The sequence below is a fragment of the Girardinichthys multiradiatus genome, chromosome 12 (genome assembly GCF_021462225.1).
Source record: "Girardinichthys multiradiatus isolate DD_20200921_A chromosome 12, DD_fGirMul_XY1, whole genome shotgun sequence".
NCBI lineage: Eukaryota > Metazoa > Chordata > Actinopteri > Cyprinodontiformes > Goodeidae > Girardinichthys > Girardinichthys multiradiatus.
The window spans coordinates 29,071,117-29,091,191 of NC_061805.1; the positions used below are offsets into that span (position 1 = coordinate 29,071,117).

Genomic DNA, 20,075 nt, shown 5'->3' on the forward strand with positions numbered 1-20,075 from the left:
AACAAAAACACAAGCACAAAACTGCACAGATCTTACTCTAGCCAAGTGAGCACAACAGCCGCAGTCACACACGCACAGCATTAATATTCAGTCTGTTGTTTGAGCGTCTCCCCCTGCTTCTGCGCCAAGACATGCTCTCCATCTGTGTCCAGTGCGCGGATTAGACGCTTATTATCCTCTTAGCTCTAAATGGCCCCACGTTCCTTGCACTTGGTAGTGAGGCTCATCTGCTGTCTAAGAGGCGAACCGGAGCGTGACACGACAGCGATCTTCATGCGTAAAAATGACCGTGGCCACCATTCATCGGGGCTTGTGATGACGAATTAACAGCTGAATTGTTGGGACAACCCTCTGCATCGTCTATCAGAGCGCCTGTCAGGGGCACGGTCGCTGGGCTGTTTGTCCGTTTATGACCCACCCCACTGATCTTTTGCAGAGTGTAATCTTATCAGTGTCAAACCGTAGCTGCCCTTTCCCCACGGTCAGATCCCGTGCGTCTTAGGAGGGCGTTTGTCTCCAATTTTGGATAAAAGACGAGGTTCTATTTGACACATTTCCTCCACCAGCTAAGAATCTAGTTATAGATAAAAGTTAAATGCCCTTTTGGATGTGTCCTAAAATGTGGATTTGACCAAGTGAAGTTATGGATCTTACATGTAAAGAGAGGAGTCTTCTGTACTTACTTTTCTTTGCTATCTGCTCTGCCAACGTTTGCTTTGGTACCAGAAGATCAAATGCGCGGAGATCTGGTGAGTTCAGACTATATATTCAGCTTCTACAAACTCTTGTGGGACTGGGAATATGAAATATAATCATAATAAGCAAAACAGTAAGGTAAACTTGTAAAAAGCATGCAACGTGTGGATATAAGCTGACCACACACGTCTTTCTTTGTGCCACTGACTATGCATTTAAAAAAATTTTTTTTTATCAACTTTTAGTTGTGGTATTACGGAAAACTTAAGAACCACTATTAATAAAAAATAAAAATAAATTAATATCATAAAGAAAACACAAGTGATTATTTCTACACAAATCTGTATTGAAAATGTTTCAATACAGATTGAAACATTTTCTTTTAAAACAAAGCCTTCTCTTCCACAGAACAAAACAATTTCTTTGCATAATCATTAAGAGAAACATGCCATTGTTATGTTAATGCTGGTGTTTAAAACTTCAAATACTGTTTATTCACACATAACATAATGAATTGATGTGAAATCTAGACCCAACACTTTCAGTGCAGACTGTTAAACATGCTTTGTTCTGGTTTTGTGTTTCAACTTTTTTAATTTCAAACTGAAGAACAAAAATACATTTAAAAAATACTGTGCACAAAGAAAAACTCTGGGAAACATGAGGAAAAAAATGAAGTGGATGTTAGCAAATGTGTTTACTTTGCTAGCTATCAAAAGAGGATTCATTAGTGGAATCTCAGCTTGTAACAAAAAACAAAAACAATTTGTCAGCTGTAAAAACAAAACATGTTATATTTTTGCAACAATAAAAATTTACCTGATCGAAATTTATAAGAAGAACTCAAAGGGAAAAGTAACTTTTTACCCAAAGAATATCTCATCTTTTGGAGTACGTGTGGTTTCATTATTCAGGAGAACAATGATCCTACTTGTAAGTCCAGAAAGACCAAAGGGGTGTAGAGGTGAAGTATTATCAGTGGATCAACCAGAAGCACTTTGTCTAACTACAATCCAATTGTGTTTTATACTTAATGAAGATCAGGAATAAATCCACTCCTTCTACCACCCAACACCTTCTACACTATACTTTGCAAAAATGTAATTTCTTTAAATTTCTTGGTTGGGCAGAGCTAAAAGTAATGCTAGAGCTGAAAGCAGAGAAGAAGTCACAGGATGACCTCCACACTAAACGATGCCTGATCTTCTTATTATCAGCAGGAAGCAGGGGGCGCCTACTCAATACACCTGCATAACAGTAATGTCCAAGTTGTTATGGGTACAAATGACAAATAAATACCTTATTTTTTATATGGTGCTCACCACCCCTGACACACCCCACACATTCGCACCTAATTATGACCTTGGGGATTTCTATAGCTTGTTCTACATTACATTTCTATATTTCTATTGCATACGTTTGTACAAAAATACAAACCAACACACAATGATACTCTCAAATGTTCCCTCTTAGGGACAAATAGAGGACCATTCTATTCTATTCTATTCTATTCTAATTAAACCGACATGAATGTAACATCTATAATTCAACTTCTATTTTACAAAGAATATTGCCAGAAACAGTGTCAATTCTGCAGGAATATGTGGATAACGTTTTACTTACATTATTGCAAATAAAGAGAAAATAAAATACTATACATCTGAAATATTTTACAGAAAATATAAAAATATGTCAAAAAACGATAAATGGTTAATGTTAAGCTCTGTTCTATCTTAAAACCAGTTTTCACACTTGCCATTGTGCGCTTTTGAGACGAAATCCTAAGATTACAACTTATCTATGCCCTTTTTGTATCTGTTTCTGTCTTTCTTTGTCTCATTTCCTTTCCATTTCTTCTCGTCCCACTCCCCCTTTCCCTCACTGTCATTCTCTCTGATGGTTGGATTTTTTTCAATCATCACACTCTCAGACCCTCAGGGCAATGCTGGTTGACTTTTATGTCTGTCTGCACAGTGCCCCTATCACAGCTTAGACAGTCAGACACAGGGCTGATGTAGCTCTGCATTTATGACTGCCAGTGAGATTTGTACATGTTTTTTTTTTTTTTTTTGCTGTTTTGAGGTCTCTCAGATCTTGTTTTCATGGAGGCTAGAATGTCAGCAGGGCTCACTGTCCACATGCATCACATCAGTTTTTAACAATAAAGCTGGTGGTTTCAGAAAGAGGTTAAAATTGAATGAAGCTCCTCCCTGAGGTGATCTTTCTATTTAATTCCTTGACAGCTTCATTCCCCAATTTCAATAGACAATTAAATTATCGATGGTATAATTCAGAAGCTTAGTTTTTTTACTCTTATTGTTATGCATATCGAGCATTATTAAGTTGTTATGAGAACCATGCATTTTAATGAACCTTCCATGACCATGTCTCGCACTTGAACGTCTGTTTGGTGAAACACAATTAAAATATAATCAAGACAAGAAACAGTTAAAAAAACATTGTTTTGTTTTTATTCCTTCAAACCCTCCCTCTGTTGTGCATATGAGAAAAACAGCTGCATGGAGCTCAGTGATCATTTTCCTTTGGGTGACTAAAATCTGGGAAGAAAACCCTCTAAACATAACTAAAGATGGAGACAGAAGCAAAGGGGTAGTGTTGTTTATTTATTCTGAAATTATGTTTTTGAGTGTCAGATTACTGTTAAACATATAAGATTTTTGAGGTTGTCAGAAAAACAATAATTGTCACAGGAATTGAATTGAATTTTACATTACTAAAACAATCTGCCCTTGTTTGTATCTTCAATTCAAATACAATTTATATGTATTATTTCATGTTACAAACAAAAAGAATCATGTGTGAACCAGAGTGAAACTATTAAGCTATTTAGAAAGTGTAATTCTTGTTAATATCAAGATTTAAGAAAGTGAATAAACATTATAGGGTTATGATATAAAAAAACAACAAATATTTTAATAAAGCAATATTCACTTCTGCATTTCACAGTCTGATATAAAATCAGAGTAAATATTTCTTGGGTTAGGTTATTTAGGATTAACTGTCTGGTCATCATACTGTCCAGAAAGGAGATGGATTTTGCTTCCCAGAGATGAATGCTTTTTTTTGGCACAAAACACATATACATCTAGAACAAAGGCAAATGATCTTGATAGATATTATGTAGTCTGATGAAACTGAATATGAAGTGTTTGGCCATTATTATCATTGTCAAATTTGGATAAAAGGGGGGAAGCCACAGAAGATGTTGATATATGATGGCAGCAGGCCCATGTTGTGGGAGCTGTTTTTCTGCTTTTGGAACTGGTGCACTTCATAAAAGAGATGACATCATGTGGAAAAGCATGTAGAAATACTAAAGCTACATCTCAAATCACAACAAGGAAGTTAAAACCTGGTCACAAATGGGTCTTCCAACCGAACAATGGTCGAACTCTACCGCAAACTTTGTTACAAAGTGGCATAAGTCAGTGTTTTAGAGTGGGCATAGCACATCCCAGATTTCAGTCCAACTGGAAATTTGTAGGCAAAGCTGAAAAGGTGTGTGTGAGCAAGGCTGCCTACAAATCTTACTCAATTTCACCAGTTCGGTCACAAAGAATGGGCCAAACAGTAAGCTATTGTGAAAAGATTGTTGAAGGATATCCAAAGCAATTGATCCAAGACATACAGTTTAAAGATAATTGTACTAAATCTGAAGAAAATATATTAACTTCTAAAATAGAAGTAGTATAAAAATAGTCTTATTTAATGTCTGATTGGGAGTTAAAATGATTATATCCCTTTTTATACAGTGTATGCAATAGTTTGGTTTCGACTGTAGCTAATGTTAAAATACCATTTTTAATGGTATTTTAAATTTTTCTGGTATAAGGTTTTGATTAGTGAGATAAAGGCCCTCTAATATGAATCTTCTAATGATTTTTCTCTTGCAAACCTTGTGACTAGATGCCTTGGATCGTACAAAAGGGACCAGATTTGAATTTGTAATATAACTATGAAGTCTGAACATCTGTGTGGTCATGTGGGAAGTTGGTAATGGAACTGGCCTGATTTGGTTAAAAATGATAAAATTTGAATGTGTGGGGGATATTTTTTTTTTTTCAAGATAAGCATTCTTTGAAATTTAAATGGCCATGTTTTGCATTGTCCTTGTTCTGTATAAGGTAGCATTTATGTAGAACAATGCCAAACTTCAAATAAATATATTTTAATTTAGAATCGTTACCATGTATTATTGATATGTTACTCCGGGTTTGATCATTAATTATTAAAACTAAACAGATGCAAGCTGAGATGTTCAACTTTCAAAAATGTTGGTTGACACAAGACTGAATTTTAGGTTTGTTGCATGACAACTGATGCTCCATCCATCCATCCATCCATGAAAAAGGAAAGAGGAGGAAAAACAAAACATTCCTCTTGTACTCCAGCTCATTCTGGATGTTCTGCAGGTGTTTCCTGGGGTTTGTTCTGCTGTGTGTTGGATGAAAGTAGCTTTTAGGCATGTGACCTAACCTTTATTCAACACTGGCAAGTTTTTCTGATTTACTCTGTTTCTTAGACATGATATTAAAAATGGGAACATTAACAAAACATAGAGAAAAAAAATGATCACTGATGTTTAAAAGAAATTTGGGGATTAATCATAATTTTCATATGTATCTTATTATATTTGCAATTTGAATATTTAAGTTATTATTTTTATCTATTTTAATTGAAATCATTTTTAATCACCCCTATTTAATGTGAGTGTGAAAATCGTACTCCTAGGGACGGTGGCGCAGTTGGTAACACTGTTTCCTTGCAGCAAGAAGGTCCTGGGTTCAATTCCCTGCCGGAGGTCTTTCTGCATGGAGTTTGCACGTTCTCCCCGTGCATGCGTGGGTTCTCACTGGGTACTCCGGCTTCCTCCCACAATCCAAAGACATGCGTGTTAGGTTAATTGGTCGCTCTAAATTGCCCTTAGGTGTATAAATGAGTGTGTGCATGGTTGTTTGTGTGTTGCCCTGCGATGGACTGGCGACCTGTCCAGGGTGTAACCTGCCTCCCGCCCATAGACTGCTGGAGATAGGCACCAGCTTCCCCGTGACCCACTATGGAATAAGCGGTAGAAAATGATTGACTGACTAATTTTTAAACACCCCTATTTAGTTTGAGTGTGAAAATCTTAATCCTAGGGAATACTTAGTGAGGAATGCAACAGCATTTCAGAATTTCAGGAACAGAACTACAGGGGTTGGACAATGAAACTGAAACACCTGGTTTTAGACCACAATAATTTATTAGTATGGTGTAGGGCCTCCTTTTGCGGTCAATACAGCGTCAATTCGTCTTGGGAATGACATATACAAGTCCTGCACAGTGGTCAGAGGGATTTTAAGCCATTCTTCTTGCAGGATAGTGGCCAGGTCACTACGTGATACTGGTGGAGGAAAACGTTTCCTGACTCGCTCCTCCAAAACACCCCAAAGTGGCTCAATAATATTTAGATCTGGTGACTGTGCAGGCCATGGGAGATGTTCAACTTCACTTTCATGTTCATCAAACCAATCTTTCACCAGTCTTGCTGTGTGTATTGGTGCATTGTCATCCTGATACACGGCACCACCTTCAGGATACAATGTTTGAACCATTGGATGCACATAGTCCTCAAGAATGGTTCGGTAGTCCTTGGCAGTGACGCGCCCATCTAGCACATGTATTGGGTCAAGGGAATGCCATGATATGGCAGCCCAAACCATCACTGATCCACCCCCATGCAACAGTCTGGCTGGTACGCTTCTTTGGGGCTTCTCCACACCTAACTCTCCCGGATGTGGGGAAAACGGTAAAGGTGGACTCATCAGAGAACAATACATGTTTCACATTGTCCACAGCCCAAGATTTGTGCTCCTTGCAACCATTGAAACCGACGTTTGGCATTGGCATAAGTGACCAAAGGTTTGGCTATAGCAGCCCGGCCGTGTATATTGACCCTGTGGAGCTCCCGACGGACAGTTCTGGTGGAAACAGGAGAGTTGAGGTGCACATTTAATTCTGCCGTGATTTGGGCAGCCGTGGTTTTATGTTTTTTGGATACAATCTGGGTTAGCACCCGAACATCCCTTTGAGACAGCTTCCTCTTGCGTCCACAGTTAATCCTGTTGTATGTGGTTCGTCCTTCTTGGTGGTATGCTGACATTATCCTGGATACTGTGGCTCTTGATACATCACAAAGACTTGCAGTCTTGGTCACAGATGCGCCAGCAAGATGTGCACCAACAATTTGTCCTCTTTTGAACTCTGGTATGTCACCCATAATGTTGTGTGCATTTCAATATTTTGAGCAAAACTGTGCTCTTACCCTGCTAATTGAACCTTCACACTCTGCTCTTACTGGTGCAATGTGCAATCAATGAAGACTGGCTACCAGGCTGGTCCAATTTAGCCATGAAACCTCCCACACTAAAATGACAGGTGTTTCAGTTTCATTGTCCAACCCCTGTATGTCAGCTACAGATAAGACTGGCAGGATGAGAGACCAGGAAAATATTCATTCAACTGTCTCTATCATGTCTGAAGTGGACAGCGGCCTCAAAGGATTTAGAAGGGCACTTGGCAAACACAGACCAGCAGTGATTCTGAGATTATCTTCTTGAGAAGAACAGAGGGCATGTCTCAAGCCTTGCAAAGTATTACTAGATATCAGATGCATTGATTTAGAAAGAAAACAACATCTGTGCAATTAAATTTAACCTTACTAACTGAAGCTACCTAATCCAGACTCATTTGATATTGAAATTTCCTTTGTCACCCTTTAGGGAATCAGATAAATATAATGTTTAAACCATGAACCACTTCTTGTTAAGTGACAAATTAAATATTTTGGGTTTATATTTGATTCGATGCTTGTATCTACAGTGAAATAATTTTTATCTTTGAAAAGGTCATATATACATTTATTACATCCAGACTGGATTATTAACTCTTTATACATAGTCTGTGTTAGTCAGGGATGCCCTGCACCACTGCATTTGGTTCAGTATGCTGCAGCTTCTGTTCTGACACAAATAAAAAGCGTAAACATGTTTACACCGTACCTGCTTTTCTTCACTGGCTCCCCGTTCACTTTAGAATTGACTTTAAAGTTTTATCATTTAACTGAAATTAGAGGCTCCAGGGTATTTGTCTGACCTCCTGCAGCCTTATGAACCCTTCAGATCCCTTAGATCACACTAATTTCGCAAGCAAGTCCCCTACTGCTTAGGTGTCAAGCTATGTGACCGATGCACTCCCCTCCTGAAACCCTCTGGACAAGAGAAATCATTTTCGTTTTATTATTACATGTTTCTACTATACACTGTTACTTTGAAAGGCAACAGCAGCTTACAGCTACTGAATTTAGCACATTGGAGTGTATCTTGTTCATAAAGCTTAGCTTTATGCTTGTTTGTGTTTACCCTAGAGTGTCCCCTCAGAATTTGAGATCGGTGCCAACTCATGCAAACTTTGGGCAACAACATTGGGGAGACATAGATGATTAGGGAATTTAGGTGCCAGAATACATGATGTGCTCCGAAGGAAGAGTATGGCGAGAAGGTATGAGTAGCAAGGTGAGTTTAGGACAAGAGAGGCTTCAAGAGAAGGAGCAGAGGTTATTTTAAAGACAAGAACAAATGTAAAAGCAAAACAATAAATAAATAAAGTGTATAAAAGCGACATGCTGGCATAGGAGTTCACTTTATTGAGCTCTGAAATGTGCTTCTGTTTGATTTAAATGTTAAAGCCAGCAATGCCACTTTTTTGTCAGTAGACAAAGAAAAATCAATGTGCTGTCTTTGAAGAACTTTCCAAAATTTTCAGTAATGATTTCTGAAAAGATAGATAATTAAAATGCACTCAAATGACACAAAATTGACCAGGTTTCCTTAACCACCAAGCATGGACATGATTGGTGGGTGGGTTTTTGTATGTCTACCCTCTTCACTAAAGCTTTATTGTAGTTATTCTCCATATTTATAACTAATTATAAAATGTAAAGTATATTTCGGGCCAAGAATTTAACTCTAAAAAAGAAATGATTTAGATGTCACAAAAGTGGAATGTCAAAATAATTGTACACTAGATCTCAGTCCTCTTTAAAGGTTATGGTGGCTCATATGTTTATATATCTTTTTCCTTAGATAAACGTTTGATATCCACAAGTATAAAAGTATATAGGTGACAATACTGTAAACTTGTGGTCAAGCAGTTTATCTTTAATTTATAGAAATAATTCCATTACAAATCCATAAGAAAACATGCATAAATAAAAAAAATTATGTCTCGATCAGTCAGCAGATATCCTCAACAGTTCTTGAAAGCCTTGTCCCAGTTACCCATGTACTTTCCGAAGCTGTATCTTGTTGTTTCCACACTGATTATATCCATGTTTATGTTTGTATAAACCAGATCGTCTAAGTCCTCCATTGGACATCCAGCTGGAGACACTGAATTGTAGCGCCTTCAGTGTGCGATGGAAGATGCCCCGCAGACATGTCAGCACAATCACTGGATACAAGGTAGATGCAACCAGATTCTACATAAAAATATAATGCATTACTTTGTAAATAGTCCACATCTGAAATGATGAATGTATGCAGTAATTACTTAAAAATTCTTCCTGTTTTCATCTGTCTGCTGTCCTTTGGTGGACATGATTTTTTCATTTTGAAGGTCCTTCTACTAAGTAGAACATCTCAAGAAAACATGCCAAAAAAAGCAGAAACATGTTTTGAACCCTCACAAAGGTCTTCAAGATGGAAAATAAATCAAATTTCCACAGATTCTTTTCTGAGTGACTGCTCATCTCTTTCTGCATGGCTGAAACACTATTTGTGCCACTTCTAAAGTGCCCATCAAACCCAATATCCAGGAAGCTGGCCATGAAGAAAAAGGAAGCGTTATTTTTGACTTTCATGTGTTTGAATGAACACTTTCAGGGCCAAATGTATAAGGTTTTTTTCAGGTGCTATATTGCTCTGAAAGATGCAGTCAAATGAAACACATATCCGATATATATTAATGAATATTAGTGGGATTGTCTTTTGTCTTTTTGTCTAAAGAACTATTGTACATATGTTTTTTTTTTTGTTACAATGTGAATTTAAAGTGCACATGCAATGAGGTTGCATAGTTTCTTTCATTTTTACAATGCACCTTTTCAGGACTGGTCATGTTTTGGGACTTCTCCTTGAACCTCACATAACATGCCAGAAGGTCCTTCCTTTCTGCCTTGAATAAACCATTAAGAAATTGTGGATCAGTATAACTGTATGGGCTCTGTATTTGACCATATGTCTGCACTAAGAGGATTAGTCAGGACACTAGCTTCTCATAAGCTTCCAGGGAATGTAAATGTTCTGTTGCTTTGAAAGTTCAATGAAAGTCCCATTTCTTTTTAGTACATCCTTCCCGTTAGCCATAAATAAAGTGTCACTGTTATTTTCTAATAATGCAATAACTAAATAATAAAAATTTATCTTTGCATTTGGGCTGCCCAGGTCTTTTACACAGAGATGAAGAATGGTCGGCCAGTTAGTACAACATCCATCATGGAGGTCCCTCTAAGTTTGGAAATGCTGACCACTGTGAGTATACATCTTATTCAACTTTTCCCCCCTCTCTGTATCCTACACCTATATGTTCAAGCTGGATAACATGTTTAAAGACAAGGAGCAAATTTGGAAAGACAGGGAAGATAAATAAGATTTTCTGCATATGTTCTCAAATGTTTAGAGGTTGCAAAAGGTTTGGGACTTAGGTCCTTTTAGCAGGACAACAACTCAAAACAAACACCCAAACACTGGAATAGTTTAAATTGTCATTTGCAATGAAGACTTAAAAACCATGTATGGCTTTCCTTCCATGTTAAAAAAATTATGCATTACTTTATATTGGTCTATCAAATAAAAAGTTTGATACAGTAATAAAAGGTGATGAGATATATGTAGACTTCTTAATTGTTTTTGGAAGGTATTGAATTTTCTTTTTTATAAAAGGAATAGTCAACAATTAAAACGTTATGGCTTCACAAAGAGGTGGATCTGCTTTTAGTGGAGTATTTTAACGGCTTGTTTTTTGCTGTACAGAATTAGGACCCAAGGCATTGGGGTTATATCTGGAAATGGTATTTTGTAAAATTTAACTCTTTAGTGTGAGGAATTACTTATTGCATCCAATAATCACCATACTTTGTTAACAAATCACTAATATGGACCACATATAGCAAATTTGTGCAAAACATATTCATAGGTGCATCATACAGCAGGCTGGTGATCATACAGCAGTGGACAGCAGTCTGCTGATCTAATATGGTAAATAAAGGCGCTGGTTTTATCTCTTTCTCTAACATCTTTTGGAGTTTAGTAAGTTTTATAATGCAAAGATTAAGAGGTTAGGAAATGAACAAAAACAAAGATTAACGGTGATGTGTGTTTTTGAATATTCATTATCAAGAGATATTGTTGCATGACTAATATAAACAACATATATCTAGATATAATCTATAAGGAAAAGAAATAGAAATTACTTTATAAGATGAGATTGTTAATTTTTTTGGTACATTTAAACAGCGATAAATTAAATCAAATAGTTAAAGCAGCAGATGATTAGTCTGATTATAAGTATTAATATCTGTTTGGTGTTTCAGTTCTTTATTTTTGTGTGCCATATAATATCCTTTTTAAAGTTATAGCACAGTAGATTCTGATGTCATGAAATATAATGTTACAATCTGCACTTTCTTATAGGGGCAATTTGATGGACAAACCAGCTTTGTAAGTAGCATTTATCCCATTTGTACTCATTGTCCCCCACCTTTTTTGTACTGAACTCATCTAACTCAAATTCCCTGTCTTTTCATAATTAAACTGATAATTTTCCATGTGCTGCTTAGGATGTACACATTGGCAGTCTAAAGGTGAACTCTAAATACAGAGTCAGTGTCGGAGCCTACGGTTGGGCCGGGGAGGGTAGACCCAGCATGCCCAGAGACATAAGTACTGCTTCACATGGTAAGAATATGTGAATTGCAGAGACTGGTTTCACAATATCATTTAATATTTTCTCTCAGAGTATTTTAAATCATGAATTAACTAAATTCAGTTTGTTTTTCTGCCAATAGAGATGTGCATGCCCCCTTCACCTCCGACTCAGCCGGTTGTCATGGCCGTATCGGACACAGAATTGGCTTTGTCGTGGCAGGAAGGAGAGAGTCAGGGAAGCTCCCCTGTTCTCCACTTCCTGGTGGCTTACATCAGGTCAGTCATAACTCAGTTAAGATTAGCAAAATGGGAAAAATCTGTTGAGTACGTTTTAGACACATTAACCTCTTAACCCCCAAAGGGGCATGCATGCGTGGGGAAAACGGGTACTCCGGCTTCCTTCCACAGTCCAAAAACATGACTGTTATGTTAATTGGTCTCTAAATTGCCCCTGGGTGTGTGAATGAGTGTGTGCATGGTTGTTTGTGTGTTGCCCTGCAAGGGACTGACTGGTGACCTGTCCAGGGTGTACCTCCCGCCCAGACTGCTGGAGATAGGCACCAGCTTCCCTGCGACCCACTATGGAAGAAGCAGTATAGAAAATGACTGACTGACATTATCTTACCTGAAATATCTTTAGGATTTTTTTAAAGATGAAAATGATCAAGCACATCTATTATTCTATCTATGAAAAACAGTTAAGAAAATTCCTGTAAAATCAAATGAGTTTGCTTTTTCAGATACGAACAGAATACCTGTTCCCTAAACCTAAGAACTGGTTTTGCCACCCCTGGTGGCCCCCACTGCCCTCATGAGTTTGCAATGAGTCTTTTAACATCACTGAGGAGGAACATTAGCCCACAGTTCTTTGGAGAATTGTTTTAATTCAGCTGTATTGAACAGATGTTTGAACACGAACAGCCTGTTTATGCCACAGCATCCTAATTGGATTTTAGTTTTGACTTTGGCTAGGCCACTCCATAACCTTAATCTTGGTATTCTTTGAGCCATTTAACAGTGGACTTGCTGGTGTGCTGGAGCTTTGGGTCACAAACTGATGGCTGATTTTCTGATGGAGAGCAGAATTTATGGTTCCATTAAATTATGGCAGCTGGTTAAAGTCCTAAAGCAACAAGGCATCCCCAGACCATTGCTCCACCATCATGTTAGATTGTAAATAGCATGTACTTCTCTTAAAGTGCTGCATTGGTTTTATGTCAGATGTAGCAAGACACACACCTTCCACAAAGTTCCACTTTTGTCTTTTCCCAAAAGTCTTGGGCATCGTCCAGATGTTTCCTGACAAATGTGTGGTGCTCCTTTGTTTTCATTTTGGCCAGCAGTGGTTTTCTTGGACTCTCCAATTGATGTCATTTTTACCCACTCCCTCTCTTGTTTTTGAATCATGAACACTGACCTTAATTGAGGCAATTGAGACATGCTGTTGTTTAAGGTTCTCAGAAGCGGGTTGTTGTCTGGTGATCAGCTGTAGCACAACCATCCCCCTGAGGAAGGTACGTTCCTCTATGGACTTTTTATTTACAAAGGTAATGTGGACACATATAATGTCGTCAGAAAACGCTTTGAATATGGGTACTTTAGTTACATTCCTTCTGGTTCTTTGTCTGTTAGTGACAGATAAAAACTGAACCACAGATAATAAGAATAACCTTGTTTCACTTTCTGTGCATTTTCAACATACATTCATTGAAACTAAAGTTAAACTTTTTCCAATTATATTTCCAGCTATAAATATCAGAATGTGTATTGCTTTTTAGCATGAACATTACTAATCATGTCTACATTGAAACAGAAAGAAAAGTTAAAGTGCAAGTCAGGTACTTGGAAAAATAAAGCCTGCCACACACAATTAGTTTACAAAACAAACCAAACCACTTTTGTGCAACTTTCACAGTCTTACCAAAAATCAATCCTGAGCAATGCTGAGCGGTCTTCCTCCTACAGGGGTGTTACATTGATCTGAAAACACAGATCTTCACAAATGAAACAACAGAGTCCAGAATGCAAAGAAATATTGAAATCAGGCCAATACGGCATAAATCACAGTTCATATAGCGGTTGTGATTTATATACCACTCCAAACTGTGCAGAAACGTATAGGTAGAATGAATTTTAAATTACACACATACACTCAGCAGTGTGTCTGCTCAATTCAAAGCTAACATTGATGATGAATGATAAGCAATCCTGGGGAGGAGGGATTGCTTTAATTTGTATCTTACTATATAAAGCTGTAAATTATTACAAATTTACAGGTTAAAAAGAATATTACTTTCTCTCTCTCCCTCTCCCTGGAGACGCTGAAAGTGGAAGTCCACAATTGCCATATTTAAATATTTCCACTAAAGGTGGCTTATTTTATCAAAGTTTTTGAATAAGAATTCTTTAAGAAGCTGGGATACAAAGCATAGTTGGCTGGGTTTTTACAGAAAATATAAAGTGGGGTGTAAACTGTGGGATGACTAAAATGAAATGATATTCAACCAGCAAGAAGCCTTCTCCCACTATGAAGCTCAACCTTTAGTCCAGGGTCCATCTAAATGTACTTCCGCCTTACCAAGGCTGTTGGCTATCCTGGTTTCTCAAAAGAAATTGCACCTAAAATGTGTTAAAATTCTAAAATAAAAAATCTTATTTATTATTACATCCTCTGAATACCATGTAATCTATTCTATTCTAAAACATTAAAGGACATTCCTCACAAGATGGTGCACCTTTTCTAACAAGCAGTTCCCTATGATAACATCCCTCTGAATGTAAAGTTCATATGCTGCTGATTTAATTAAACATACATTTAACAAATAGCATTTCTACCATTAGTTTTTTAAATTAGTGAATAATTCAGTTCTCTTCTTCTGTCAGCATTCATGCCCTCACCCTGAGCTCCTTCACCTCATATAAACCCCACAACTGTTGCTTGCACAGAAAATAAAGCTGTGAGTGTGCAGCATGTGCACAGCATGTGCACTGCGTTGTAAATAATCTGTTAGTGGTGGAGTGAGGTCCATTAGAACAATGACTCACCACAAAGATGCCTGACATTGGCAATGGACATCCAAAAGCCTCATCCTTTTGCTCAAACAGCCAGCGACTCTTTGTTAGACAATAAGTGTTTCATTTGCTCATGCTGTTAGTTTTATTGCCTAGCATTACTGTTGGCAAATGAAGCTTGCATTGCCCCCTGCTTTGAGTCTTTATGCAATGTAAAGCTATGATAAGCTGATCACCTCTTAGCCCTTTATCCACTGTTACAATCTTTTAATCCAAGTCTTGAACTATTAAATAAGTGCATTTTTATAAAATGCCATTGTTACTTTAAATTTTAACTTTAATATTCTTTATTGTACAAATAAACATGGTATGACACAAACAAACTGGTGAAAGTGGCATTGTATTTAGACATCTCTAAAATTGGGATTTGTTCAAAGTGAAAATAAAAACCAAAAGCACAGCTGTTCAAGGAAATTCAGTGTGTGGTCCCTTAAAGTTGAAAATATGTTTAATAGTGCTCAAACATTGGAAGCTATTTTTTTTATATAAGTGTGGATTAATGCTGTGGAAAATGACAATAGTCTGACATGTGCATCAAACGCATATCTCAGAATACACAGCTCTCTTTTGTATGCATCTTTGCTGGTCTGTTCAGTGTAATCACTTGTGTTTTGACACAAGGGTCAGTTGGGACATGAGAAAGAATGAATTTCATTCTCTTTCTATTAGTGTTCAGCCTCACACACACACACACACACACACACACACACATCCGTGTTTTACTATCTTTATGAGGCCTTTTCGGTTACTTCCATTGACTTCCATTCATTTTCCTTGATTTTTAGTGCCTAACCCTGACCCTAACACTAACCCTAACCCTAACCAGTTAATACCTAACCCTAACAATAACTCAATTCATACCCTAGTCCTAAACCTAACCCCTGTCCCAAGAACAGAATTTGAAAAAGTGAGGACCAGGAAAATGTCCTCACTTTGTCAAAATGTCCTCACTTTGCGATAAAAATGCAAAAAATGGTTCTCATTCAGCCACAAATACAAGAACACACACACACACACACACACACACACACATACATACACCACAAAGAGCCTCCCATGTCTAGACTGTCTGCAGAGAAGCTGAGGTCACAAATGACTAGCTTGGGTCCTTTTGATGATTCCTCAAACTTTATGCGCACAACATTTAAACAATTTGTCTTTAGTGAAATAATGCAGCTAAAAAAAAAAGCTGTGGATGTATTAAACATGCTATAAAACAGCAGTGGTGATGTTTGCAGTGCAGTGCTTATGGCCTTTGAGTGATTGCAGAGAAACATTACAAAGATTAAAAAGAAACTCTGTTTTACTGTGACAGCCAGACATGAATATGTGTCTCTGTCTGGTTTCGCATGTGCTGGTATTCACTTAGAAGAGCCATCTAAGATCCGAATCCTTCTCTCCTTACATCAACAGAGGCCTTTCTGAAGAGATGCATTAAGTGTTTTGTTGTGGCTGAAGATGAAGAAACAATAAAAAGCTTTTTATTTATTTATTTATGCAGATAATTTCCTGTAAATATTTTGACAATGATAAACTGAAACAGCTCAAGTCAGCTCATAGGTGAATTTGGTTACTTTTTTCACACCATAATGAAATAAAATATAAACTATAATAAGTATTGCCTTTTTGAGGCCAGTTTTTTGAGGGGGTTATTTTTGCAAAGCCAACCAATAAAACAAAGGTTTTCATTCTGTGAATATTGAAATAAGATGTAATTGTAATAAACATACAACATTAGTGTGCCCACAACACAATTTAAAGATTTCTTGGCTTTTGAAAAATTAAGAACAATTTCAAAAGCAGTGTGATGTGTCCTTGCTCAGTTTTTTTCATATGTCTCAATGTGTAACATTCTTTATTTCTTACTTATAGGCCAGAAATGGACACAGAGTGGATTTATATACGTGAGCCCATTGAGACCAGCTCCATGGTTCTAAAAGGGTTGCTACCAGAAACAGAGTACCAGTTTGTTGTCAGAGCAGTCAACATGCACGGCGTAAGCCCACCCAGCCACATCAACAACCCTGTGCGAACTCTTGGTAAGACCAGACGTTGATCTCTGAATCCCTTTGACAGCTGATATACTTCATTCTCAACCAGCTCCCTCATCACTATGTTTTGATGGCATTTTGAAGCTATTCAGCTTTTGTACAAAAAAAACTGAATTAATGTGGTTGCTTTTAATCATCAAAGTTGCAGCAATTATGGGGTATGTTTAAAATCCTGTCTTTTTAATCATATGGGCAGGTTTTACTTAACACAACAAAAGGACCCTTAAAAATAAATTCTTTACTACAAAAATGCGTTACATGTATTATTAAGTACACAGTTTTGTTCTTCTCAGATAAGAATCTCTTTAATTAAATGAAACAGTTTAAAGGTCAGTAAAAAAGGTTTATGTAATATAAAAGGGCAGCGCCTGTGAGTGGGCAGCAAAGCCTCGGTGACCCGTCCCCCCTTGGATGGGTTGTACTGGAATTCTAATTTCCCCTCGGGGATCAATAAAGTATCTTTGAATTGAATTGAATTGAATAATCACAAATCTTACTTTTGTGAGCTTTGGATCACTGAGCAAAAGTCCGCTCCATTATCTCCCTAGTCCATGTGAGACGTCTTTGACTTGGAGCAAAGAACACAATATTTGTAGCCCATGTGCTTGATACATGACTGTGTAGTGGCTCTTGACCTCAACATGCTGTGAATATCCCCTAAAATCCCTGAATGAGTTTTACTTCATAATGCCCTCAAGCCTGTGGTTAGCCCTCTTGCTAATGCACCTTTTTCTTCCAAAGTTTCTACTTCACCTCAACTTGCCATTAACATGCTCAGAGGCAGTCAGTGGAGGGTGTCAGTGACTAACTGCTGGACAACTGTTGTCCCCATGATTATATATGTCACAACATGGCAATAACAAACAAAAATGTCTTTTTAAAATCTACTGTACTGTACTATCCTATCCTATACTATATAGACAATCTTCAAAAAAACAGAATTTTCTTATTACTTTCTTCAAATTTAAATCTAATACACTAAGATTACTTTGCCTTTAAACAGTTTGGAAAGGCCCAGTTATTCTCTCATAAGCTACTAATAGGTGAATCAACAACCACTGAATTTAGTATAGCACACCTACGGATTCTTAAGGGAATACCTCCACAAGTTTGGTTAAAATTTTGGGACAAGTTTCAGATGTCCAGATGAAGGTGTTGCATTTATGTGTTCAGACAATTATATGCAACTATTTTCATGGGAATGACCAGCCATCTTAACGTCCAGAAAGGATGCGGGTTCTTTGTCTGTTTCGGAGCAGTTATGGTTTATATGCATTTTTTTACAAATGCATATAAATATCTAGTTTCAACTGTACGTGACATACTAATTGTCTGAAAAACTTAAATTTGGTTTTTATTAGCTTCTCATCAAAAGTAGAAGTAAAAAAACTTGAAATATTTGTGTATGTAGTAAATCTCTATATTGTACAAGTTACATTTTTAATTGCATTATTAAAATAAATGCACTTGCATGTACACGGTCACTGCTAAGCTGAGTGAGGTCTTAGCGACGGCTTCTAGCTAGATTTAGAGCAGAATTTTTTTTTAATGGCAAATTGGAAAAAAGTTTGTTACAGATGAAAGTTAAATTAAAACAAGACAAAATGAGCCATTTTGATAGTCACTGAGAAACACACTGACAGAGACTAAGTAATACTGACCCATTGTTTCTCAGCAGGGGATAAAAGCGGGTTATGTTTCTGTCTCTTCAGACAGGATTAAGTGCGAGATGCCAGACCCCTTCTTTGGCGTCCACGCCAATAGAAATGTGCAAACATGCACACAGTGGCCCACTGCTTGAAGTAACAGCAGGGGTGGGACTGAGTGACTGACTTTTCTTGGCACTCTTTATGTGAAGTTGTCTGTTGTTTAGCCAGAAAAACTGTGCTTTTTATTGAGGGTTACACAACGGCTTCGCTGTTACACAACTGTGTCACACTTGCTTTTTCATGTTTTAATGTCATTTGGCCAATTAGCAGTTCAATCTCTGCATCCGTTCCTACTTTACCGGCTGATTTGTGTAATTTATTTAATAAATAAAATACATTTCTATTAAAATGTACGCTACACTTAATTACATTGCACACTGAAAGTGGTTTACCGTTCAGGATAAAATGATTAACACACTGATAATTAAGATAGGTGAAGAGTCGGAGCAGCATGGAGGTAGTGGGGTATATATGTGGGAGAAAATGAATAAATAGCGCTGAACAGGCTTGCTTAAATTCTTGTTTCTTTTGTAGTGTTGAATATAGAAGGACATTTTATTTAGATTTTTTTTGTGGTTCTAGTGGCCTTCATTTTTGCTATTTGAAAGAAGGCAGACTGGAACTGGGGTGAAAAGAGGGGGAAGACATGCACCACAGGGTGCCGGGTTTGGGACTTATACCAGGAACAGCTACATTGAGGACTAAAGCCTCCGCCTATGGGTCACGCGCTCCAGCAAATTTTAAGCACCTTCAGGATTCTTCGTAATAAACACAGGATATCAGAAAAAAGTTGTAAAATGGTTTGATGTACAGAACAGTGCAAAGGAGATTTCCTCATACTATATTCTCCAAAGGAGTCAGAATATCCCCCCTTTTTTTAAGTTGTCTCAAGTGATAAATTGTTCAGCAAGTCGTAGATTTTCAGACATTGGCTGTTTTTATTTTCACTACAATCTTTTTATTTGACCAGTAATTCATAGTTTTGTTTAAATCACTTAATGCAAACTTTACAGCATAACAAGGCTTCTTAACTTTGGTTTGCCAGGATAAACCAGGAGAACAACCTGCAGAGAAGCAAGTTTTGCTTCAGCAGCTGGTTACAAATACTTTTGCCCTTTTTTTTCTTACTTGACTCTTCAAAAAAAGATAAACATGTCACAAAGATAATTTGCATGCTTTCATCAACAAGGTGGTTCTGAAACAGCTGCATGCCAAAAAACCTTGTATAAAGCAGATGGATCAGCGAAAGCAGCATACATCTCTCAGGCCTTATTTCAGATTTGTGAAGGATTTGATTGTATTCTGCTCAACTTTTTTTTATTTTAAAGCGTTTGCATTGTTGAAGAACATGACTTAAGGACAGTGTTTGTATTCTATTATGTCCTGCCACATGTTTGTTCATCGCTTGTCTAGTTTTCTATTTTTTCCAGGATATTTGATTCATAAAAAATAAATAAATAAATAACAAGTAACATGTATTTTAGGCTCTGGATGTGGTATCAACAGTCTAGCACTGTCTTTGGGCATTATGAGCCCCCATTTTTTCAAGGGGAAACTTTTCG

The 20,075-nt window shown here is 37.2% G+C and overlaps 1 protein-coding gene across 3 annotated transcripts in view; it reads left to right on the forward strand.

The window, feature by feature from the left end:
• Positions 1-221: 221 nt before the first annotated feature.
• LOC124878642 (pikachurin) overlaps positions 222-20,075 on the forward strand; it is a 43,725-nt gene continuing 23,871 nt past the window's right edge. For 2 of the 3 annotated variants that reach the window (XM_047382732.1, XM_047382733.1), the window contains exons 1-7: positions 225-749; positions 9,109-9,218; positions 10,200-10,286; positions 11,448-11,474; positions 11,594-11,711; positions 11,822-11,957; positions 16,626-16,792. In XM_047382732.1, coding sequence (XP_047238688.1) covers positions 644-749; positions 9,109-9,218; positions 10,200-10,286; positions 11,448-11,474; positions 11,594-11,711; positions 11,822-11,957; positions 16,626-16,792 — 751 coding nt within the window. In that variant the 5' untranslated portion in view covers positions 225-643. Of the gene's footprint in view, positions 750-9,108; positions 9,219-10,199; positions 10,287-11,447; positions 11,475-11,593; positions 11,712-11,821; positions 11,958-16,625; positions 16,793-20,075 lie in introns of all 3 variants that reach the window. The other variant, XM_047382734.1, reaches the window with a different exon arrangement.